The sequence below is a fragment of the Micromys minutus genome (genome assembly GCF_963924665.1).
Source record: "Micromys minutus genome assembly, chromosome: 13".
Lineage (NCBI taxonomy): Eukaryota > Metazoa > Chordata > Mammalia > Rodentia > Muridae > Micromys > Micromys minutus.
This window is the reverse complement of record NC_137982.1, coordinates 1,181,352-1,203,529: the sequence shown is the minus strand read 5'-3', so window position 1 is coordinate 1,203,529 and position 22,178 is coordinate 1,181,352. Positions and strand designations below refer to the sequence as shown.

Below are 22,178 nucleotides of genomic sequence, written 5' to 3'. Positions count from 1 at the left end.
GGCTTCTGCCCCTCCAGAGAGTACCCAGGCCTCCTTTCTAGATCTGGCTGTGCTTTGGCACTGCCCATTGTCTCACTGTATGTGATCTCGATGACCTGTCTCACCCCCTATGCTGCATGGTTGCTAGGCAACAATAGGTATCTCCAAATACACATCAGTCCAGCAGATGATCTAAAGGAGCTGGCTCCATGACTGTCCCACACACCATGGCAGGGCTCCTTGATCTTTGGTTTAAGGTTGCATTTCCATCTCCCTCATGTCCCTACGTCTGTAGCTCAGGACCTTCCTGCCATTTTGCTTTAGTCCTGGCTGCTTGTCCTGTCTTAGCTGTGATCTCCTGCCATGTGGACTAGAAAAAACCAGCTTACAGTTGGACCCCTTCCCCTTTTCATGATCTGAAAGTAACACGTCTGATTTAACTGTTTTTAGCATTATATATTTACTAATCCTGTTGGGTTACTGTGAGACATTATGTTCCTTGTCACTCTGGGCTGGTGTTTACGCAGATGTGTGCCCTTCTGTCACCACTGTCTATTCGTGGAGGCTGCTTGTGTCTATGAGGACTTGCATGTGTGGGTGGACTGGGAGCCCTTTGGAGGTGTGTAGGAAGAGGCTGTCTCCCACCTCCAGACTGATGAGTGCTGACAGAGCACTCAGTTTCTGCAGATACCTTTTCTGGTCTAAATGAAATACTTAACATACATTAATCTCTCTATAGTGGTAGGAAGGCGACTCATGAGATCCTTAATGGATCTTACAGAGTTTCAGACAGGATTCCTCTTTCTGCCCCTTCTGCTTTTCTAAAGGAGGCAGTGACCATTTCTTCTGTGCCTGATTTATTAGTCTGTCTGCTGGTTGGTCTTGTGGGCCAAGAGCAAGAATGAAACATTCTGTTCATGCTTCCCAAAAACCTTGCCATGGGTCCTCCCTGGGCTGTTTGAGGCTGACTGAAAGTTCAGTCCTGACAAAAGTGTTAGCCGAAGCAGAGAGCTCAGCCAGCAGCCCATCTCCCCTACTTCAGAGGGAACTTTCCAAAAACAGTTCTCTGAGGTCCCCAGCCCCTGAGCAAGCTGCATGACGTCAGTCCTTCTATCACTTGCTGTCTGTGGTGTTGATACCTTTTGTGTCTTACACTCAGGATGATGGTGGTTGGACACCTATGATCTGGGCCACTGAGTACAAGCACGTGGACCTGGTGAAGCTGCTGCTGTCTAAAGGTTCTGACATCAATATCCGGGACAATGTGAGTTTTTCAGGGTGCTTTAGGAACCTTAGGACAAAGCCTCTTAGAAGGCCAGAGGAGCAAGGCTACTTAGCAGCTCCTTCCTTCTGGAGGGCTTAAATCTCTGAAGTGGTTATTTTGACCCTTTGTAGTCAACAGTATACTGACCCAACATGGATCTTGTACTGGAGCCCTTCAGATCTGGCCTTTGTGTAAGTGTTCATGGGTGTAGCTTATGTGAATCCCTGCCCAATGCTTTTCTCCTGGCTCATGTCCCTGGCTGACCTGACCTGGGGGATGAGCCCAAGAAAAACCACTACAAATCAGGTCTCATGTAGGGGTCGTGATCTGAAAGAGAAAGAAATGTACACTCAGTGGTGCCTAGTTTTATGGAGTCAGAGAAGTAGTTCTGTTATCCCTCTAGACACCATGTGACTTTTCCTGGGGATAGCTGAACAAATGTTCATTCATCCCAGACAGACATTCATCATAGACCACAGAGACCAAAGAAGCAAGTGTACCATCTGTTGCTAAAATTTCTTTTCACAGAGGTAGGAGCAGTGTCAACCCCTTTTTGTAAGGTCCTCAGCAAGCTGAGCCATGATCCCACCATTGCCGTTCACTTTGGGAAACCAGTGAGTCTATATGGTGGGTTCTCCAACATCAGTAACATCAAGACAGTTGGCCAGAGGCTGACCTGATTGGGCGAATTCCTTATTTAAAATTCCCTCTTCCAAGGTGACTCTCATGTGGATCAAGTTGATGATAAAAACTAAGCAGCACCAGTGTATCAGCAGCTGGTTCTAGTGCGCAGCCAAAGCAGTAGAAATAGCTCTGATGTTTGTGGACCTTGGCCTAGCCTCGCCAGCCAACAGCTCCTAGGAATGGACCCTCCTTCTGGCCCTGAGATTCTCATTTAGCAACCTTATGGCTTCCAAGAACGCCTTTTCCCACCCATGCACTGTGCTCTCATTCAGACTCATTTAACTGCTATTTTTATTGTTCTTCCAGATGCTTTTCCAAATCTGCAACTCACTCAAGAGTTACATAATAAAATCTCGTTACAGAGAGGGGACAGAATCTCTTAAGGGCTATCCTAGTCCATTCTAAGCAAATGAAAGTTGGGTAAAAACTACAGACAGCAATGTCAGCAAGGTGCAGCACAGCAGGAGCTGAGTTAGAGCAGCGTTTGGTGCAGGTGCACGAGTAGGCATGTCAGTTCTTCCTGCCATCCATACTCCAGCGTTCTTCACAGCCCAGCTGGCTTCACTGTAGCGTGCTGCTGAGCTTCCTTCCTTCCTCTGTGTAGCCCTAGCTGTCTTAGAACTAGCTTTGTAGTCTAGGCTGGCCTCGAACTCACAGAGATCTGCCTGCCTCTGCCTCCTGAGTGCTGGGATTAAAGTTATGTGCTGCCATTGCCCAGCTAACGCTGAGGTTTTTTAAGTTTTATCATTTTCTTTTCTTTTTTTAATTTATGAATTTAGGAGTGGGAGTTGTACATGTAATAGGACTGTTTGGAGGTCAGAGGACAATTTTGAGGAGTCAGTTTCTTTCAGTACTTTTACACGAGTTCTGGGGATCAAACAGACTTGCCCAGCTGTCTTGTATTTCACTGACACCTCAGACTTTACAATTGTCAAAGTTTTAAGTCAGTGTTCAGTCCTTCGGCTTTCATAGCTTTGTTGAGAAATGAGTGTCACGTATCTTTGACATGTTGGTGGCTGTTCCTACAATGTGGAAGGATTACTTAGCTGTCAGGTTTGGCTTTTGGGTTGATTTTGTTAGTATGTTTATTCATGTCAGGTCTTACAATGTAAGTTTTGGCCGGCCTGGAACTGAACTATATAGAAAAGCTGGCCTCAACTTCACAGAGATCTGCCTGCCTCTGCCTCCTGAGTGTTGGGATCAAATGCATCTGCCAGCACACTTAGCCCTTAAGTTTGTTACTTATCCAGTATGACACTGTATTTAGCTGCCTTTGTTGACATATAGTTGCAGATTAAGTGAATTTAAAGAGCATAGTGAGGTGTTCACATTTGGCTTTCTTTCTGGGTTTTATCTAAATGGAGGCTAATTCTCAGGAGAAGTGACTGTCCTGGATTCATTCTACACTCTGTTGGTAGTTTTTTCCTGTTGCTTGAAATGTCTATTTATTGACCATTTATTGACCCCCTGAGTTGTATTTGTGCCTGACTTTTCCCAAATGAATCCTGGAAAGGGAAACTATCTAGAGGAGCTGCCACATTGTCTTACTGTTTCTGGCTTCTGTTTGTTTTAATCTTCATTTAATTTTTATTCATGTAGTAGCTGTTTGCTGTTAACATCTTCTTGTGGGCTTTTTTGCTGTTTTATAGCTTTTTGATGAAGGATGTGTTCAGATCATTGGGTAGTAGCTGCTGCTGCTGCTGCTGTTCCCCCTTCTCCTTATCACAGGGGCTGAGTTGGCCTGGAGAGGGGCAAACATTAGAATAGTCTTTGTTTTCGTGAATGTGTGTGGAAGCTGCTTCCTCTCTTGTATTAAAGACCGTTGCTTAGCTGGACATCGGGGCTCATGCTTCTAAATCCCAGCACCTGAGAGGCTGAAGCAGGTGGATTGTGAGGAATTCAGCCAGACCACTCTGGGGTACAGTGAAACCCTTCTCAAAACAAACAAAAAACAGCAGCAGCAGCAACAAAATATCACTGCTTTCTGTGTTTTTACAGTGTAACTTTTGGCTTTGCATTTAGGCCTATGGTCTATTTTGAATCAATTTTTGTATATTGTGTGAGATGTGGATGAAAGTTTTTTGAGACAGGGTTCCTCTGTGTGACAGACCTGGCTGTTCTAGGTCTTGCTTTATAGACTAGGCTGGTCTCAAATTTACAGAGATCTGCCTGCTTCTGCCTCCTGAGGATGGGGATTAAAGGCGTGCAGCCCTTCATCCTCCTCCTCTTTCTTCTCCTCTTCCTCCTTTTCATGTGAGCATTTGCCAGTGCTGAAGTGAAGAAAGCCATTCTTTTTTCATAGAGCTCAAGATCTCCTCATAGACAGGAGACTGGTCTAGCGTAGTATGTCCTTGTGGAGGTAATAGTAGCACGTGTGTGTAGCAGAAGAGTCTTTTCCGTCTCCCACCTCAACTTGAGGCCATTTTTCTGTACATTAGCTGCGGGTAATCCTGAGCCTAGGTCACATGTCACTTCTTTTACACTTAGTTCTGGGAAGACTGTCAGCTGTACCTTGGGTAGTTGCTCCTCTCCAGCTGAACATCTGTTCGATTCTGCTTCCTCCTGTTACGCATGCTAGTTTTCACGGCAGAATGGTCTCTAGCTGCCTCATGTTTGGGGGATATGTTTTCTTGGTGTAGAGTTCTTTCTGGTCAGTGGGTTTATGTTGTGCATGTTGCTTTCCAGAGTCCTTACTAAGATCTTTGGAAACTGTTGCACCTTTTCTCGTGTCTGTTTAAAAAGTAATATATGCTTTTTCTTCAAGCTGTTATGACTACTTTGTGATGTGCCTTGGTGCTACTAATCTCTGTATGTGGAGGCTGATTGGATGTCTTAGATCTGTGATTTAGGGTTTTTCTCAGATTTTGAATTTTAATTGTGATTTCTTCAGATAATATGAATTAGACTGTAAGAATTGTCCTGATGGCTTTGGATGGTCTTTTCAGGTTGTACATACGGCTTTTCTACTCTTATTTTTGGTTCATCTGGTTTTACTGTATCCGCTAATATACTGCCTTTCTTTGTAGTTTTTTTTACCTTAGATGTGGTTTTCAGCTCTCTGTAAGTTTTTTTCTTTACTGTGTGTTGGTGGGAATGAAATGGAAGGGCTTTGGTATGTAATTTCTACCATGTCTCCTTACATTCTGAGTGTGTAAGATCCAGACATAGCAGGAGCCTAATGGCCAGATATTTCAGTTCAGTGTCCATACCAGTTCTGCCTTGTCAGTGGTCAGTTTGCCTTTTATCTGTGTGTCAGGACTTAAAGCCAGATGGCAGTTTGCTGTTAACTTACACCTTGCTGTCTATATTCTTGAGGTTTTTTTCTTCTCCTTTTTCTTACAGCATAGATGTGGGGTCTTTGGTCTGGTCTAGTGAATCTATAGCAGTTCTCGGTGCAGGGTCGTGGCAGTCTGCACACTGATGGTGCTTCACACCTGGCTGAAGGGATGGCTGAAAGATTGGAGCCCTCTGGGTGTTTTCTCTTATGTCTGCTCCAATTGCTCTGTAGGAAGCTCAGTCTCCACAGGCTGTTGTATTGCTCCATCCTGTTATGGTTTCTCTGATGGTTGACTGAGTAGTCAGCTCCAGCTGCCTGGTTTGTCTCCTGTTGTCAGTGTAGAGTTGATAACTATGGTCGTACACTGTTCTGTTTCACATTTCTCGATCGTAGGGGGTTTGTTCAGTCTGACACATGGAAGCAGAAAGTGTCACTCCCACTGTGGAGGTGAAGCTGCTCTGAAGCACAGGCCAGAGTGGTGGCTCTGTAGTAAGCAGTCTCCTAAGAGTAGGATCTTAGAATTTAAGAACAGTGTAATTCTGTACAGGGACAGATCATTCCGGTAAGGAAAAGTGACCCTGAGAGATCAGGACTGTGCTTGAGCTCTGAGATGAGTGGAGTGACCGTGTAACCAGAGGGCTGAGAGTCACTGAGAGCAACTGAACAGAACTCACATAGCTAATGTTGAACACAAGCACTTTGCTTTTAGTGCTTGTGAAACAAAGTGCAGTGAAACAAAGCCTGCGCTTGGGGCAGTTTGGGAGTGATGCTGATAGGCAGCACACACTCCGTTCTGTTTCTGTGTTTTCAAGTGTTCATTGAATTGAAAAGCCCTGACTCCACCTCACCATGTGGGCACTGGAAGGGAGACTAGACTGTCCAGTTGTCGGAGAGCACCAGAGTATTCAGATGAATGTGACCCCACGGGCCTGCAGAATTTCCCTGGGGTGTGGCTTGGCATTGCCCACTTGACAGAGAAGACAGATCTGATGCTGTGGGGCCTGGGATGGCTTTCACCGCAGGGATCTCTGGGAACTAAGGAGTGGTCAGGGTAGACTTTTGTCTGTAGCTATTCGTGAGGGGAAGGAAGCCACAATGAGTTGATCATATAGAGGAAGCCACTTCAGGCCAATCTTTTATATCTATAACCAGAAACTCCTATCTGAATGTTGAGACCTGAGAAAGAATCCACAAGAAAGAGAAAAGGAGGGTAAGAGGAAGGAGTGGATAAGAATAATTATTAGTATTACATTCCAGAGGAAAAACAGCATCCAATAAATTAAGAGAGTTACTCAATCATAGATGGGCCGATCATTAAGTGGAAAGGAAAAGCCCTAAGCGTTATGAAAACAAGTCGGCTGTAGTTGCAAGCTCAGTTGGGGTCCCTCAGAGGGATGACGAGCGTAGAAGGCAGAGGCTGACAGGCTTGTTGCCATTGTGTGAGATGATAGTGAACATGTGAGGATGTCTGTGCATATGTGTGTGCACACTAGAGTCCCACAGAGTGGGACTTACAGCCATTTCTGGACGCCTTGCTTCTTGTTTAGGAGCTAGGAGCCAAACTCCAGTCCTCATGGTAGAGCAATAAGTGCTCTGAGCCACTGTCTTCAGCTCCTGCCTTTCAAAAATACTTAATGTTTTACTGAGAATTCATAAACTGTACTTGATTATATTGACCACCTAACTTCCTCACATCCACTTCCTACCTCTTCAGCCCTGTCCGACTTAATGTCCTCCGTTATTTTGTCTTAAATAACTACCAAATACAGTTGTGAATCATCACTGGCCATATCCTTAAGGAAAATGACTCTTCCCCAGATGTCATCAACTGTCAATATTTTCTCAGATTTCTTCTTCACTTTCACGTGAGTTTTGGGGGTTAAACTTAGGTCATTAAGTGCTTTTACTTTTAAGAAGAAAAATCTACTACTTGTTATTTTAATAATTATCCTATTCAAGGTGGCATAATTCTGTATGATTCTATTTTCAAAATAGTCTATATGTGATTCTTTACCCTTTTTCTCCTAAGTTTTTAAAAATGTGTGTGTTGAATCCTCTGGAAGCCGCCCATTGTGGTGCCTTACCCTCTGCAAGAGGAGCATGTGGTCTTTATCATTGAGCCATGGCTCCAGCCGCATATTATATTACTTTTAAAATAAAAAAAAAAAAAAGATAAATGCTGCAGTTTAGATAGGATTTTTGTTCTGTTTGGTGAAACTACAAATCCCTTCTCCAGTGTAGTGCTAGGAATAACCAGCTGTACGCAAGTACCAAAGCTGGCCTTGTGTGGTTCCAGCGTTGTGTTCTAAGCCAGAGACCATCTTCACTGGGCTCTCACTTTATCTCTGTGCAGGAAGAGAACATTTGTCTGCACTGGGCAGCATTTTCAGGCTGTGTGGACATAGCTGAAATACTTCTGGCTGCCAAGTGTGACCTGCATGCTGTGAATATCCATGGAGACTCACCCCTGCACATCGCAGCCAGGGAGAATCGCTACGACTGTGTTGTGTGAGTGCGGCCCTGTGCCAGTCAATATAGCTCTTGCTTCCAGGCCACTGGAGTGGCTGCTGAATGGCTGTGTCCACACTCTACCTAGAGCTGATGCAGTGTAGGTGGAGAAGAACCTTTCCCAACTGATATCTCAGACCAGCTATGTTCCCTTTGGGCTCATAGTTGTCTTAGAAAACAGAAACAAACTCACCTACATTCTTAGTTGAATCTTAACAAAGTCTCAGATCCAGCAGTGTGGGGAGAGTTCAGGAGGGCACTGTTGGTTCTCTTTCTTGGGTTGAAATGGTGGCTGTTTAGGGTGCTTTTAAGCAGGATTTTACAAGCCGGCAGTGGTATGCATGGTGTAGCATGTCTGCCATTTCCTTTGGAATGAGAGGGAGGGCAGTGACTGCTCTGATGAGCAGGTGGCTTCTCTCCTTCACCTGGAACGGGAAATGAAGTGGCTTAGAGGTGCTTGCAACTCTAGTACAGGTGTGGTGGCCATTCTTCCTTTATCAGGCAGACATGATGGGCTGCCCTTCTGCATACATATAAGGCAAATTGGAAAACAAAGACTAAGAATTAACTGAGCATTCTTAGTGCCTATGTGCATGTTTGGGTGAGAAGACTGGTACCTCATTATGAGTATTGGGTGGTGAGATGTGCTCCTGGTAAGTCAAGCTTCTTCCAGAGTCACTGAGCTAGCAGTTGGGTGCTTGCTACATGACAGATAGTCGTTTTGTGTGTCTTAACAGTGTCTCTTCTAAATTCAGACCTGGATGGTTTGTCAGCTTACATTTTCCTTTTTAGCCTCTTTCTTTCTCGGGATTCAGATGTTACTCTGAAAAACAAGGAAGGAGAGACTCCCTTGCAGTGTGCAAGCCTCAATTCTCAGGTGTGGAGTGCACTGCAGATGAGCAAAGCACTTCGAGACTCAGCCCCTGACAAACCCGTTGCTGTTGAGAAGACGGTGAGCAGGTGAGAAGGTTCTAAGACTGAGATGATTCTAGCAAACCATTGACAGGTGGGCTAGAAGAGATTGGAGCAAACACTTGTGAAGCCCAGACCCCAGGATCCAAGTCTAGTGTGGGTACTGGTTGGCAGCTGTGTCTGTCTCCCATGGGGCAGAATCTGAAACAGCACAAGTAATATCTCCCTTTTTGTGCAGAGACATTGCTCGAGGGTATGAGCGCATTCCGATTCCCTGTGTCAATGCCGTGGACAGTGAGTTGTGTCCCACCAACTATAAGTACGTCTCCCAGAACTGTGTGACATCCCCCATGAACATTGACAGGAACATCACTCATTTGCAGGTTTGTGGGTAGAAGGGATGGCAGATCCCTAGGACTGGGTCCTATTTAGCACCATTCTGGAAGAAGGCCTGTGGAGGTTTCCCAGGAAATCCTGTTCTCTCTGTACTTGTCTTGAAGGAAAGAGGTGGAAGAAAGATAAAAATCTCGAGTTCCCTGTTAGGCAGGACGCCAGCTTTCCTAGCGTACTTTGAAAGCCTATCGAAGGCCCTAAGTGTCCCTGATCAGTGGTTGCTCAGAGCCTCAGTAGTGCCTGGTCCTTACGTCATGAGCAAGAGGGTCCATACTGGGCTAAGAGGTCACTGAATGCTTCCCAGCCCCAGCAGCCATCGCCCAACACACAGTTTTCCCATTCTTTGACTTTTTCATTTGAAAGGCTTTTCCTTACAGTTGTGCTTAAGGGAATCTCCTGATTCTCACAAAATAAGCTGTATAAACATTAGTTTAGTTGTGAGAGATTCTTTCTTCTCATCTTTCCTGAGAGGTAATTGGCCTTGAATGCAACAGGCCTTTTAGTTCCCTGCAGGCTACACCTATCTAAACTCCTACCTGCTCTATGCCCAACATGGCGCATTTCTTCAGGGTATCCCATGCATTTCCACCCTGCTCCTAAGAGAGACTATTAGCAAATTAGCCCAATTGAGATTTCTCCAAGCATTTGATAGTGACTGTAAGAGCAGGGTTGGGTTGCAGACTGTGATGCCTGTGTGAAATGCTGTGCACTCTGTTTTCAGTACTGCGTGTGTGTCGATGACTGCTCCTCTAGCACCTGCATGTGTGGCCAGCTGAGCATGCGCTGCTGGTATGATAAGGTGAGGAAAGCACATTTGCTGCACATGTGCTTACGTGGTAAGTTCCATGAGAGTGAGTCTCTGAGCATGTTTTCTGATTCTCACATGTCCTGGTGACATCGGGACAATTGGAGGTGAGCTGACTATGGAAAACAAGTAGAAGGAGGTGACAAGCTGAAGTTAAAGGGTAGTCATGGGGCTAAGGTGTGGGTTCCCAGAGTCCTAGGATTGAAATCGTGTTCTTTGTCACTACCTGGATGGTGGTACAGTGATTGTCCTGGCATAGCCATAGAAGGAAACAATTTTGTTGTTTTTGTTTGGTGAGCCCTGCCATGTGCCTGGGGTTAGGGTCCTAGTCTTAACAAATAATAGACAGTGCTAGGGGGAGCAGGCACCAAGACAGCAGAGCCTTGGGGCCCGGGCTGCAGCTCAGGGACAAGGTATACAGAGAGAAGAGGTGGGTAGTCTAGAGACAGGGCAGGACAGGAGGATTAGAACAGCATTAACCAGGATTAGAACCAGGGGAGATTCCTCCAAGAGGTCCTCAAACCTGTATCATATCCCATGAAATTTCCATTCAAACTGCAGGTGTGGAGCCTAACCCTGTTACTCCCCTAGCTGTTGATGTCTATCTGTAAGCCATTGTTTGTGTACATTTGAAGCCAGACTGGGCATTTTGTAAGAACATGTCATTAAAGTTCACTTAAAGGAAATGCTGACTGACATCTGCTGGCCCTTGTGGCCATCTGTTAATAGGATGGCCGTCTTCTGCCTGAGTTTAACATGGCAGAACCACCCTTGATCTTCGAGTGCAATCATGCCTGTTCCTGCTGGAGGAACTGCCGGAATCGTGTGGTGCAAAATGGTCTCAGGTGAGGGCTGTAGATGCATCAGGTCATGCTAGCCAGGGGTATGTATATCTGTGGGTAGAGCCACTGTCTGGGAGACGGAATGTGTGTAGACAGCCAACCAAGCTTGACTGGCTTAGATATGAGTGGGCTTGCTTCATTTGGCTTTAGTGTTAGAGAAAGCCGGCCAATGTTGAGAATGGTGATATTGGTTGGCTTTTCTCAGACTGTTGTATTCCTTTCTGGTTCTTGAGCCCCCTATCTTTGTATTGTTCCTTTTCCTGTGCCTCCTGTGTCACAGCCAGACTCAAGTCTTAAACCTTGGTGGCTATGCTCTGTTCATAGTGCAGCAAGGGCAGAGTGCACACACACTGTGTTCCCATATCTACAGATGGGCCAGTAGGATGGGCATTATCTGAGAATGCCTTGAAAAGAGGGTGAAGTCCTTAAGTATGGTCTCCTTAGAACTCACCAGTCAATAGGAACCTCCCTGAGTAATGGAATGGCAGTAGTCTGGGCTCTAGTGGAAACACTTGTATGAGGTGAATACCTTTAGTCTTCACTGCTACCTTGTGGGTTAAGCCATAAGTTGAGGAAACCAAGGGTTGCTTGTGCTTTGACAGTCTGAATCTTGGGTTCTCAGCTCACTCTGTGTGTGGTGCTGTGTCTTTAAGGAACTGCTTTCAATCAACTATAGAGTCATAATTCTTCCTTCATTGGAACCTTCGTAATTTTTCTCTATTTGCTCATCTAGCTCACTTGAGAATGGATATAGTCGGTTTGCAGACCATCAGGTCCATGACCACCTACCCTCTGTTTGTTTTCCAGGGCAAGGTTGCAGCTTTATCGGACACAGGACATGGGCTGGGGTGTGCGATCCCTCCAGGATATCCCACTGGGCACCTTTGTTTGCGAGTAAGTGGGTCCCCAGAGTCCCACAGCTCTGTTGATTGTGTTTTTGTTTGTTAGTTTGTTTTGATTTTCATTTCTGGGATTTCTCATACATGTTCATGATCTAAGACACCCTTGGGAGCATGTTCCACTGTCATGCAGAAGTGGGTATAGGCACTGGAGGTGTTGATTACACCAGCCAGGGTCTTGTTGTGTTCAGATGTTCGACCTCAGTCATTCACTAAAGGTGTTAGCTGTAGAATTTTAGTACTGGTATCTGGGTAAGCCATCCTTGGTCATACCTTCTACTGCAGACACCCGGGGCCAGATCCAGATTCTAGCCTATAGAACTTTCCAGAGTGTCCCGTATCCTCATCCTTCTGTGGCATTGTTCCTTGTCTGAGGGCACAGAGGTGACATGGCTCTTCCCTTTTCTCACTACAGATACGTAGGGGAGCTGATTTCAGACTCTGAAGCTGATGTTCGGGAAGAGGACTCTTACCTCTTTGATCTTGACAATAAGGTAATGTGTTGTGAAGGGCCAGAGCATATGAACAAATGGTTACAAAATGTAAAACTTGGACACTTTGTTTTGGTTGATTTTGGAAAGTGACTGGGACAGGCAGGCTAGCTCCAGATAAACACCCTGCTACATGTGGGTGTAGGCTTCTTACACATCTGTTAAGTTTGTCACACAGTTCTGGGGTCATTTTTGGTGTTCAAGGCATAGGCCCCTAACTTGAGATATCTCTGTGTTGTAGCAAGCTATCTTCCTCAAGGGAATAGCTACTGGGGACACCTCATTATGTCCCCCAGTTCCCAGGCTGGTCCCCTAAGACCAAGCAATAGGGAGCAGCTCATAGAGTCGAATAGGAAGAAGAAGGAAATCCAGAAATGCAGGCCATGGAAGAGGCTTCTGTGTCTACTGACATCGGGTTACTAATATCCTATGTTGTTGGGAGAGAACAGAGGACCAAGCTCGGTCTGCTCCAGGAGTGGGGTTTCCAATGGCTTCTGGGCCAGGCAAAAGGCCCATCACTGTCTCTGAACTCAGGAATTGTTCTGTAAAAACCTCTTAAAGCTGGGTGTGGTTGCACACATCTTCAATATTTGAACCCAGGAACAGAAAAAGGCAGGTCTCTGAGTGTGAAACCAGCCAGAGTTAAGCAATGTAACGCTGTTTAAATGTCTGAGACCAGCTCAGTCAGACAACAGGTTCCCCAGGGCCGGAGCGAGGATTGAAAAAAAAAAGACAGGTTAGTAAAAATTGTAACATGACTTCCGCCAGACTTGAGGCTGAAGCAAAGCCTGGTTTATTCCGTCTTTTAAATCACTTTAATTACATGCAGAAATATAACATCTGTTCTGAGTCCGGGAACAAGCACGTTAACAACCGTAAACATCTTTCTGAAGACCAGGTGTAAAGGTCAGGGACAAAAATGGATCCTAAGAGACTGCTGTGCCTACATTTGAATCTGCCTTGCCCTGAGCTACATCCCTAAGGGTATGTAGCTGCCTTGAGCTGTAGATGCAGATGTACTTCCCCATAGCCTTCTCAGGGCGTAGCACTGAGGCCAGGTTCCTGCCTTTGGCCAGCTTCAGAATGTCCAGAGGTGCCAGAAATGCTCCCTACATTTCAAGTAGGGAATTAAGTAAATACATACTACATCTCGCGTTCTGTGCTAGCTGGCAAGGCAATGAAGGTTTTCTATGCTCTAACTAACTACCCGATCATGGAATCAGTATTATCCCCAGAGAACTGGGCCACTCTAACCCCAGGCCCTGACTCTTGCAGTTACTCAAGAGGTTAGCGTTTGTGAAACAAGATCTAGTTATGACCCACTGTAGGTATTAGAAAGATGCCGCAGCAGTTAAGAGCACTGCCTGATATTCCAGAAGAATTTCTGGTTCCAGTTCCCAACACCCTCATGGCAACTCAAAACTGTCTGTAACTGTAGTCCTAAGAGTTCTGATGCTCTCTGTTGGTCTGAGGGCTTCCCAGCAGCAGGTGTGTAGTGTACTTCAGCTCAGTTCTTACCAAGGATGCTGATGTTCTGAACATAATTCCTTGTATTTGTGCAGCAAGCTCTTTACCCACTGAACCATCTCCCTGTTCCTTCCAGGTTTTTTTTTTTTTAATAGTTTTAGTTTTACTTTATATGTATGGTATATTTTGCATGCATATAAATATATATATGACCTGTGTGTCTAGTGCTCACAGAACCCAGAAGAGGGAATCAGATCCCCTGAAACTGGAGCTAGAGATGGTTGTGAGCCACCATGTGGGTAATGGAATCCAGCACTGTAACTACTAAGCCATCTCTCCAGTCAAATGTTTTTAATGTTCAGTCCATCTGGCTTGAGGAACCTCTATCTCCCCTAAGGTCATAACGCTTTTCTCCCATGCCTTTCTATAGAAACTGTGTTTGGCTCTGTACCTGTTTTCTGTCTGTGAGGACTTGTCATCCAGGCACTGCTAGACAGGACTCGCCTCTCACTCATCCGCTGCTGTCTGTGATGGGGTGTGTTTTTGTCCTTTGTCTGGTTTCTGACTCTCATACCGGTACCACCCTCTTGATGGTAGAGTCACTCGTGCAATTGGTGTTAGTCCTCAGACTGTCCCTTCCATGCCTGGACGTGAGCTTCCCCAGTCCATCTGAGTCAGTGTGGTGTCTGCATGGTCAACAGCTCTGCAGCCTTTGTGGGGACTTACATGGACCTTGTCCACTCAGATACGTAACACTGCATTCTAGGTGTCCAGACCCACTAGGGCCCGACTTTCTCTCTGCAAAGCCTCGCTGGGCAGCGCATAGATCTTATACATGGCTCTTAAAATGCTGTTGCCTTTCATTTCATTTCTCAACTAATTATGGAAAATACTTCAGAGTGTTTGTTTGCTTTTGCTTTATTTTGGTTGATTTTGCTTTATTCACTTTTAAAATTTTTTAAAAACATTTTTTATTAATGGGTAATCCCATGTTTTTAGATTTTGTTTTTTATTATTTTTTATTTTTTTAATTAATTTTTATTTATGAGTATACTGTAGCTGTCTTCAGACTTACCAGAAGAGGGCACCAGATCCCATTAAAGATGGTTGTGAGCCACCATGTGGTTGCTGGGATTTGAACTCAGGACCTCTGGAAGAGCAGTCAGTGCTCTTAACCGCTGAGCTGTCTCTCCAGCCCACACTTTAATTTTTAATTTTGGTATTTTTTATTGGTTATTGATTAATATTCGTTGCATATACAATTATGTACTGTGTTAGTACAGCAGTCTGGCAGGTACTCACACTCATCAGCACTTCCTAAGAGGTCACGCCCGTTACCCCATGGCTGTAGGATGAGGCTGGTATCTAGGACTGTTTCTCAGAGTCTCAGCCTTTCCCATGTTCTTTCATCACTTCCTGTGGCGTCTCCCTCACCACCACTGCTACGTGACCATCCTTCTCGATTTCTGCTATTGTATTTTTTACCTTCGAATACCGTGTCAGTGTTTTTTGTTCATTCAGGACCCAAAGCTGAAGTATACCAAGGCCTTCTGTTTCCTATACCTGCTTAGATCAAACCCCAGAGTGTGTCTCCCTGAGCACCATGTTGGTGTCCCTTGACCAGAAAATGCCCACATTTATGTATCACCTCATTCAGATGCCTGGGCACAGGGTCCCTGACAGCCCTTCAAGTGCACTGTGTCCTGTGGTCTTACTGAGATCTGTGTGTGCTTATTAAAGAAACTCAGAACAAAATGCAGGCACATAGGAAGGACTCGGCGATTTCTTGAGGACTCTGACAGGTTCTGACAGGAGAAATGGGCTGGATGAGGCCTATTCAAAGGAGGTATGGCAGTCCACACTGTCCCTGCTCTGGAAAAGGCTGGCATTAACAGAACATGCATGAAGTTGGTTTGCTAGAGCCAAAGTCGGGTATAGAAAATTGCTCGCTCCAAGGGCAGAGTTTGTCTCTAAGTTCTAAAGCCTGTGCTTTTAGCCTGAGTTTCTGAGTTGGGCCCTGGTTAGCTGCAGTAAAGAACATAGGCATGTGTACGTGTGCAGGACACCCCTGTGAGCTCTCCTGCTCCCCACCATCTCACTTGTGCTCTAACCCTTCCTCACACATGTATTTCTGGCCTGATTGTTCTCTGCTGCCCTTCCCTAATTTTAAAGAAGTCTTTCATGTAGATGATAAAAGAAAGGGCGGACAAGAAAAAAGAGAAGAATGCATTCACTTGGCTGCCATTTCTTGGGGGTATTTATCAAACAGTTAGAACAGCCTCTTTTTTTTTAATGTGTACCTGCAAAAGAGCAAAGACAACCAGAGGTACTTTGTACCAGAGGTACAAAGACAACCCCACTGTCCCGCTACCACGGGATCTGCATTGTTTTGCACAATTTTCCTCCCTCCCATGAATAAGCCATTTCACAGCATTGCACCAGTGTGTGTCTTTCTGTGATATCCCTGTGACTGACAACGTTGAGCAGGTTCCCAGAGCTAGTCAGGACTGCACTCAGGCTTGCTGTCCTCAGCAGACAGTCACAGACCTACAGAGCGCCACTGGGGCGTGTCTGTGCCCAGCTGTTACTGCACTTGCTTCCTGAGGCCCAGTCACACGCAGGAACTCTGGTACTTGTGAGCTTGGCTGTCCCCTTTTACCTGACATTTCTCTACTGCTAGGACGTCTGCCATCTTTGCATCCATCTAAGGAACTTTTTACTTTGGGCTGTAGAATGTGTGTCTCTTAATGTTGGCATCTAGTGTCTTGTTGCTTGCAACCAGATTTTTTGGCGTGGGCTTATTGACACAACAGAGCATCTCCATGCTTTTACATGGTGCTATGGTTCTACACTCAAATTCCTAGTGTGGCTGACACTTCCCTGACTTCACAGCCCAGAATTTGTTATGTTGTTTTGTTTTTGAAAGAAAATAAAGATGTTTCTGCCCCATGTCCAGCCATCTGCTCTTTCCTGGGGAAGGTGGGTACGCCTCTGTCCATGCGTCTGCCCATTTCCAGAGGTGAAGCGAAATTTACTGTTTTAATTTCTCTCCCTTTGTGTGTTTTAAGATAGGATTTTACTATTTATATTAGGTTGGTTTTGAACTTGTGACCATCCTCTTGCCTCTGCCCCCCAAGAGCTGGGATTACAGGTGCATACCATCACCCTTTGTCTTGAATGTTGGTATAGATCACGGTTTGTCTGTCTCTTTTAGAAAATATTTGCAGTATGTTTTGATCAGTTACAGCCCTTTAATGTGCATATTGCTCTTGTTTTGGGTCCCACAGACCTTGCCCCTTACCTGTCCTGCTGTTCTCTGGCACCAGTAGGTTTCTGTGACCAGCCCAGCCTCACAGTTGCGATCTTATTTTTTTAAAGACACCTGTGTCCTTTGTGAGAATGGATTTCATAGAACAAAATCTTCTGCTAAGATATTCATTCATTCATTCACTCATTCATTCATTCATTCTTTTATGAGTCTGGGTATTTTGCCTGCATGTATTGTATCTCTGTGTACCATGAGTGTGCCTGCTGCCCTTGGAGATCAGAAGAGCCCAGGTCACTTGGAACTGGAATTGCTTTCTCAGTTGTAAACCTGGGAGCTGGGAATCAACACAGGTGTTCAGTGAGAGCTCTTAACCACTGAACAGATCTGTCCAGCTACCTCTGTGCTCCACCCCCACCCGCCCCCTCTGTCTAATAACTCTGTAGCCTTTCTGACCTGTATGGAACTCACCATGGTGGACACGGCTGGCTCAGAACTTACATCAATCCTAACGGTGTGCCACGACACCTGTCCAAGGTGCTGAAACTTATGTGTAATTATGGGGTCACAGTTGGAGTCACCAGTGTGACACATGGCTGTCCACTCTGCTCAGGTTCTTGCAGTCTGTGTCCTAGTGGCCTTGCTGATGTTAAGACCATACTTAGAGCACAGCTGCTGTCTGTCCTGCTTGTCTACAGCTGTCTGGTTCTTGGCACGTGCTTTACTGAGGGCTTAAAGGATTGTAATTTTATTTCTGTGCAGATGTGTTACCAATTTGTTACTCAGTTATATTAATGTGTTAGTTAATTCAGATTGGGGAGTTTGAGAATTTGTGGCTTTGTCAAGCATGGCAGCACATGTGCAGTCCCGACCCCTGTGCTGAGCAGACTGGTCTCACATAGTTCAGTCTCTCAGAGATACATTCTTTAAAAATGAGAAAGAGAGAGGGAGGGAGGGAGGGAGGGAGGGAGGGAATTGGCTCCTTTCTTTCATGTGTGTTCTGCAGATCAAACTCAGGTTAGGTTCAGTGGCAGAAACCTTTGCCTTAAGCATTGTAATTTCCCAAAATAATAAAATGACTGAGTTGTTGGTTTGTTCGTTTGTACTGGGGTGCTGGGAGATTGGATTTGGGATATGCTATCCAAGCATTTTATCAGACTTTTGAGTGTGCAGAAGGCTGTGTGTTTTAAAAGTAGAAACTGTTAACAGTCAGAAAAGTTGTGCTTCTTTGCATGTTCTGTGCTGGTTCTGGATGTTGGCGTCTTCTCTGGCTGTTGTACCTCAGTACCCTGTTCCTCACAGTTCTCAGGCTGGTGGAGGCCACCACTGGAAATGGCCAGTACCTGTGCTCTGTGAGGCATGAACTCTGAGTCTTCTTGTTTAAGTCTCATCTGCTGTCACTTCCCTAGTAGCCCATCTTCTGTCCCTATTGATTCTATTTCTGGGAGGTGAGGATTCAAGTCGCAGTAAAGGGGAATGGACACTCCCTCATGGTGCCGTTCCCATCAGGGACTATTTGTGGGAATAAAGGTACTTATTCTCTGTGCTTACACAGAAAGCGGTATAGGCTTGTTTCCTTTCTCACTTGATAGTACAGTGCAGAAGCCATCAGCACGTAGTCTTCTCTTCATCGTTTGGGGATATGACGGTTGGTTTCACCTTGGCTATTTTGCAAATGGCATCTCAGTGAGTTTCCCCTGCAGTGATGTACAGCTGCTGCTGCGGGTCCTACTCCATTATGTGGAGGAGGCTAAGTAGCCCGTGGACCTCAGTAGAATCCTGCTTGAGTCTCTACTACATCCTCTCTTAGCCTGGACTGTGCACTTCTCTGTAGTGACTGTGCTCTGGCCTTCTGTTTGTGTTACACAGAACATGGCAGCTCCTGGAACTCTTGTCCCTGTGTAGCATTTGTGTGTCTTGGGCTGACTTTTTAATATTATTTGTTTGCTTGCTTTTTTACTTATTTACTCATCTTGAGGCAGTGTCTAAGTAGCTCTGTCTGTCCTGAAACTTTAGAGCAGGCTGGCTCCAAACTCAACAGAGATTCACATGCCTCTGCTTCCTGTGCCCACCTGGCTCATGAGGGGGGTTCAAGGCAGGACTTCTCTGTGTAGTTGTGGCTGTCCTGTAACTCTGTAGACCAGGGTGGCCTTGAACTGAGTGTTGGGAGTAAAGGTGTGTGAGCACCTACTGTACTGGCGCTCGTGTGTATTCTGAAGTGTGTTTTCTGCTCGTCCTCCTCCCCATCCCCCTTATTTTTAAGCCCAGCTTCAGATTCAAACTCTGCTGTTCATGCACAGCTCTGGTCTCTGTCCAAATGTTCATTGCTTCCAGTCAGCTTGATGCCTCCTTTGAATATGGGCTAGATCAGCCAGAAATCTCAGTGTATAGACTTTGGCACCCAACCCAGAAGCCTAAGTGGATGAGAAGGAAGGGTAGGCGGGGAAAAGGTCTAGGAAGGAGGAGAGGAGAAGGAAAAGCAGGGGATTCAAGATGGATGACAAAGATGACCCATCTCGGTCAGTGCAGCCCTGAGTAGCCATAGATTGTGTACTTTCTAAGGGATAGATGTCTGTAGGTCAGTCTATCTTACCTAGGTAGGTGGTTTATGTCTTTGTCAGCTTGTTATGTTTATTATGTGGATGGGTTGTGGATTGAGAACTTCACATATAAATCTGTTTGATAAGTTATTGATTGTTGAGTCATGTTTTTTTCCAGGCTCTGGGAAATGTGAGCTAAGTTCTCAGCTGGTAGAGAAGTAACTGGGTCAGAACCAGCCAGTGCGGGTCAAAGGAAGCCGGGGTCTGTGAATAGTCTCAAAACGATAACACCCAAGTCTCTTAGATTACTGTCTTTATGGCAGATGCAGGACATGGGTTGCTCTGTCTTTGATCTGAGTGGTTGTTGGTAGATTCTCTCATAGGATATTGCTGGAGTATATTTACCCGTGTCCATATCCTGCAAGTCTTGAAGTTACAGGTTGTCGAATACCCATCTCAGACCCAGGCTTTCCCCTTCTTGGTTTGGGTTTGACTTTTGCCTGAATTCTGAGTGTGTTGTCATGGGTGTGTGCAGATGTCTAGAGCAGGTTCTTGTTTGGGTTTTCTCCTTCACAGAGGCAGGTCCTACAACGCCTGCATCACACACTTAATTCCAGCACACCTGCTTTCTTCTCCTCTCTTATATGCTGTGTGTGTGATAGTTACACCCATAGCACAAGCCTACAGACCTCGTGTCAGCATTTGGAACAGTTTCCAGGTCTTTTCTGCATGTCAGGCCTGCGCTGCAGCAAAGGCCTCCTCTGTCCTGCAGTCCTCAAACCGAGGAGCTGCTCACACACAGGGTCTCTGTGAGACAATGGCTTAAATGGCTCAAGAGTTAGCACAGCCCACCAGGACCTCCTCAGTGTCCGAGGTTAGCATTGTGCACTGCAGGATTTAGTGCAACATGGCTGTGACAGGTCTGCTTTGCTGAGCCCTGAGCCGTCACTGTGGGCCACAGAAGAAAGTTGTTTAATCCTGGCAGTGCTGCTGTCTGGGGACATGCCCTGGACCGACACTGACTGCAGCCTGTCATCCACCCCTGTGCTTGTCCCCAAGGATGGCGAGGTGTACTGCATTGATGCTCGGTTCTATGGGAATGTCAGCCGGTTCATAAACCACCACTGCGAGCCCAACCTTGTGCCTGTGCGAGTGTTCATGTCACACCAGGACCTACGCTTTCCCAGAATTGCCTTCTTCAGTACCCGCCTGATTCAGGCTGGGGAACAGCTGGGGTATGTATCGCCGCACGCACAGTGTGACCCTGGCTGGGTGGGTGTGCTTTCTGCCTTCCTAGCCTTGACTGTGCTTCCAGCATGTAGGGTTCTGAGCCTGGGTGGGACAGCTCAGGGAACCTTGAGTTATCTCACCTGAGTTTTTCTCCCCCAGGTTCGACTATGGGGAACGATTTTGGGACGTCAAAGGCAAGCTCTTCAGTTGCCGGTGTGGGTCTCCCAAGTGTCGGCACTCAAGCGCAGCACTGGCCCAGCGGCAAGCCAGTGCAGCCCAGGAAGCTCAAGAGAATGGCCTTCCAGATACCAGCTCTGCAGCCACTGCTGACCCTCTATGAATTGCCAGTGGGGCCAGTGGGACCCTCAAAATCAGATTCTGGTGACTTCAATTTAGAGAGGAAGAAAGTCTGCACATGTCCAAGAGGAACTGGAGGTGTGGCTACCTCCCGGGAATGTTCTGGGCCTGAGGTGTTCATTTCAGCTGGCCCAGTGCTCAGGCCAGAGCGTGCCTCTGGTCCTGCACCTCAGAGACCTGGGACTTGATGTTGCTTAACTTGTGAGTTACTGGTGATGACTCTGTGCTGCAGCACTTCCCACACCTCCCTCTGGTCTCCGAGGCCCTTGCTCCACTGCCAGTTTTGTTTGTATACTGTCTGGTCACGCTCCTGTATGGCACTCACCAAGGCCACCGTCACCTACAAGCTGCTCCGTTAGGCCTGCTGCCCACAGCCCGTGTTGCTGGCACCAGCTCCCATGTGCCACTGGAGGACACCAGCTCCCTTAAGCCTTGGAGAGTCTGGCTGACCCACCACTCATTCTGATGAAATGTGGGTTTGCTTTTTAAAGAAACCCTATATCTAGCCCCATATATCAAGCCTCTTACTGGTGTTTCTTTGCGAGGAAGCAGGTTGGCGGTGCAGGCAGACCCTGTGCGGCCCCAGCCCGTTCCGCTGACGCAGGCACCTTTGTTGATTTCTAAGCCACATGCTATGAGGATGAATAAACCCGTTTGTTTTTTACCATTACTGAACATTAAGGCAAACAAAGAATAAAACACAAACAGACAACGGTGCTGAATCTGGTGTGGTTCCTCTCACCACATGAAAATAACTATCAACTGTAAAAAAAGAACAAAATGATTTTAGAATAAAGTGCAGGAAAAACTTTTTTAAAATGTTAGTCTTGTAGTTGAATAAATTCGCCATCACCTTTTGTGTGGTGGCCTGGCAGGTCATGTACTTTTTTTTGGCATATACCTTTCTAAATACTGTAATTAGTGCAGCGACAGTGGGTTTTTTTGTGTGACTCTTCTAAAACATTCATAATGCAGTCATGTTTATTTTTTTCTGTTAAAATGTTTTTTGACAGTTTTAAGAGCAGTCTTTTGGCTCAGACCATTTCTTGTTCTGTTTTCAATGAAATCAATAAAAAAAAAAGTACTTTAAATGGAGTTTTCATTATGATACATTCTTTCCCTGGTTTCTGCAAATCCCTGGCCCTTCCACTCTTGGTGCTACACTCAGGTTCCATGGTTTCTGCGGTCTGCTAGGCCCACTGCCACCCGTGCCTGGAGGGCTGCCCAGTGTTCAAGGTTGAGAGCCATTCTGAAGAACAGGTGAG

At 46.0% G+C, this 22,178-nt stretch overlaps 1 protein-coding gene across 8 annotated transcripts in view; it reads left to right on the top strand.

Moving 5' to 3' along the window:
- EHMT1 (euchromatic histone lysine methyltransferase 1) overlaps window positions 1–21,947 on the top strand; it is a gene marked incomplete at its 5' end in the record, with an annotated part of 130,325 nt that extends 108,378 nt beyond the window's left edge. For 7 of the 8 annotated variants that reach the window (XM_080928039.1, XM_080928042.1, XM_080928038.1 and 4 more), the window contains 10 exons: window positions 1,139–1,243; window positions 7,558–7,712; window positions 8,505–8,672; window positions 8,863–9,007; window positions 9,739–9,816; window positions 10,552–10,667; window positions 11,472–11,558; window positions 11,979–12,057; window positions 20,386–20,561; window positions 20,716–21,947. In XM_080928039.1, coding sequence (XP_080784165.1) covers window positions 1,139–1,243; window positions 7,558–7,712; window positions 8,505–8,672; window positions 8,863–9,007; window positions 9,739–9,816; window positions 10,552–10,667; window positions 11,472–11,558; window positions 11,979–12,057; window positions 20,386–20,561; window positions 20,716–20,896 — 1,290 coding nt within the window. In that variant the 3' untranslated portion in view covers window positions 20,897–21,947. Of the gene's footprint in view, window positions 1–1,138; window positions 1,244–7,557; window positions 7,713–8,504; window positions 8,673–8,862; window positions 9,008–9,738; window positions 9,817–10,551; window positions 10,668–11,471; window positions 11,559–11,978; window positions 12,058–20,385; window positions 20,562–20,715 lie in introns of those variants that run through there. The other variant, XM_080928044.1, reaches the window with a different exon arrangement.
- Between the last annotated feature and the right edge of the window lie 231 nt (window positions 21,948–22,178).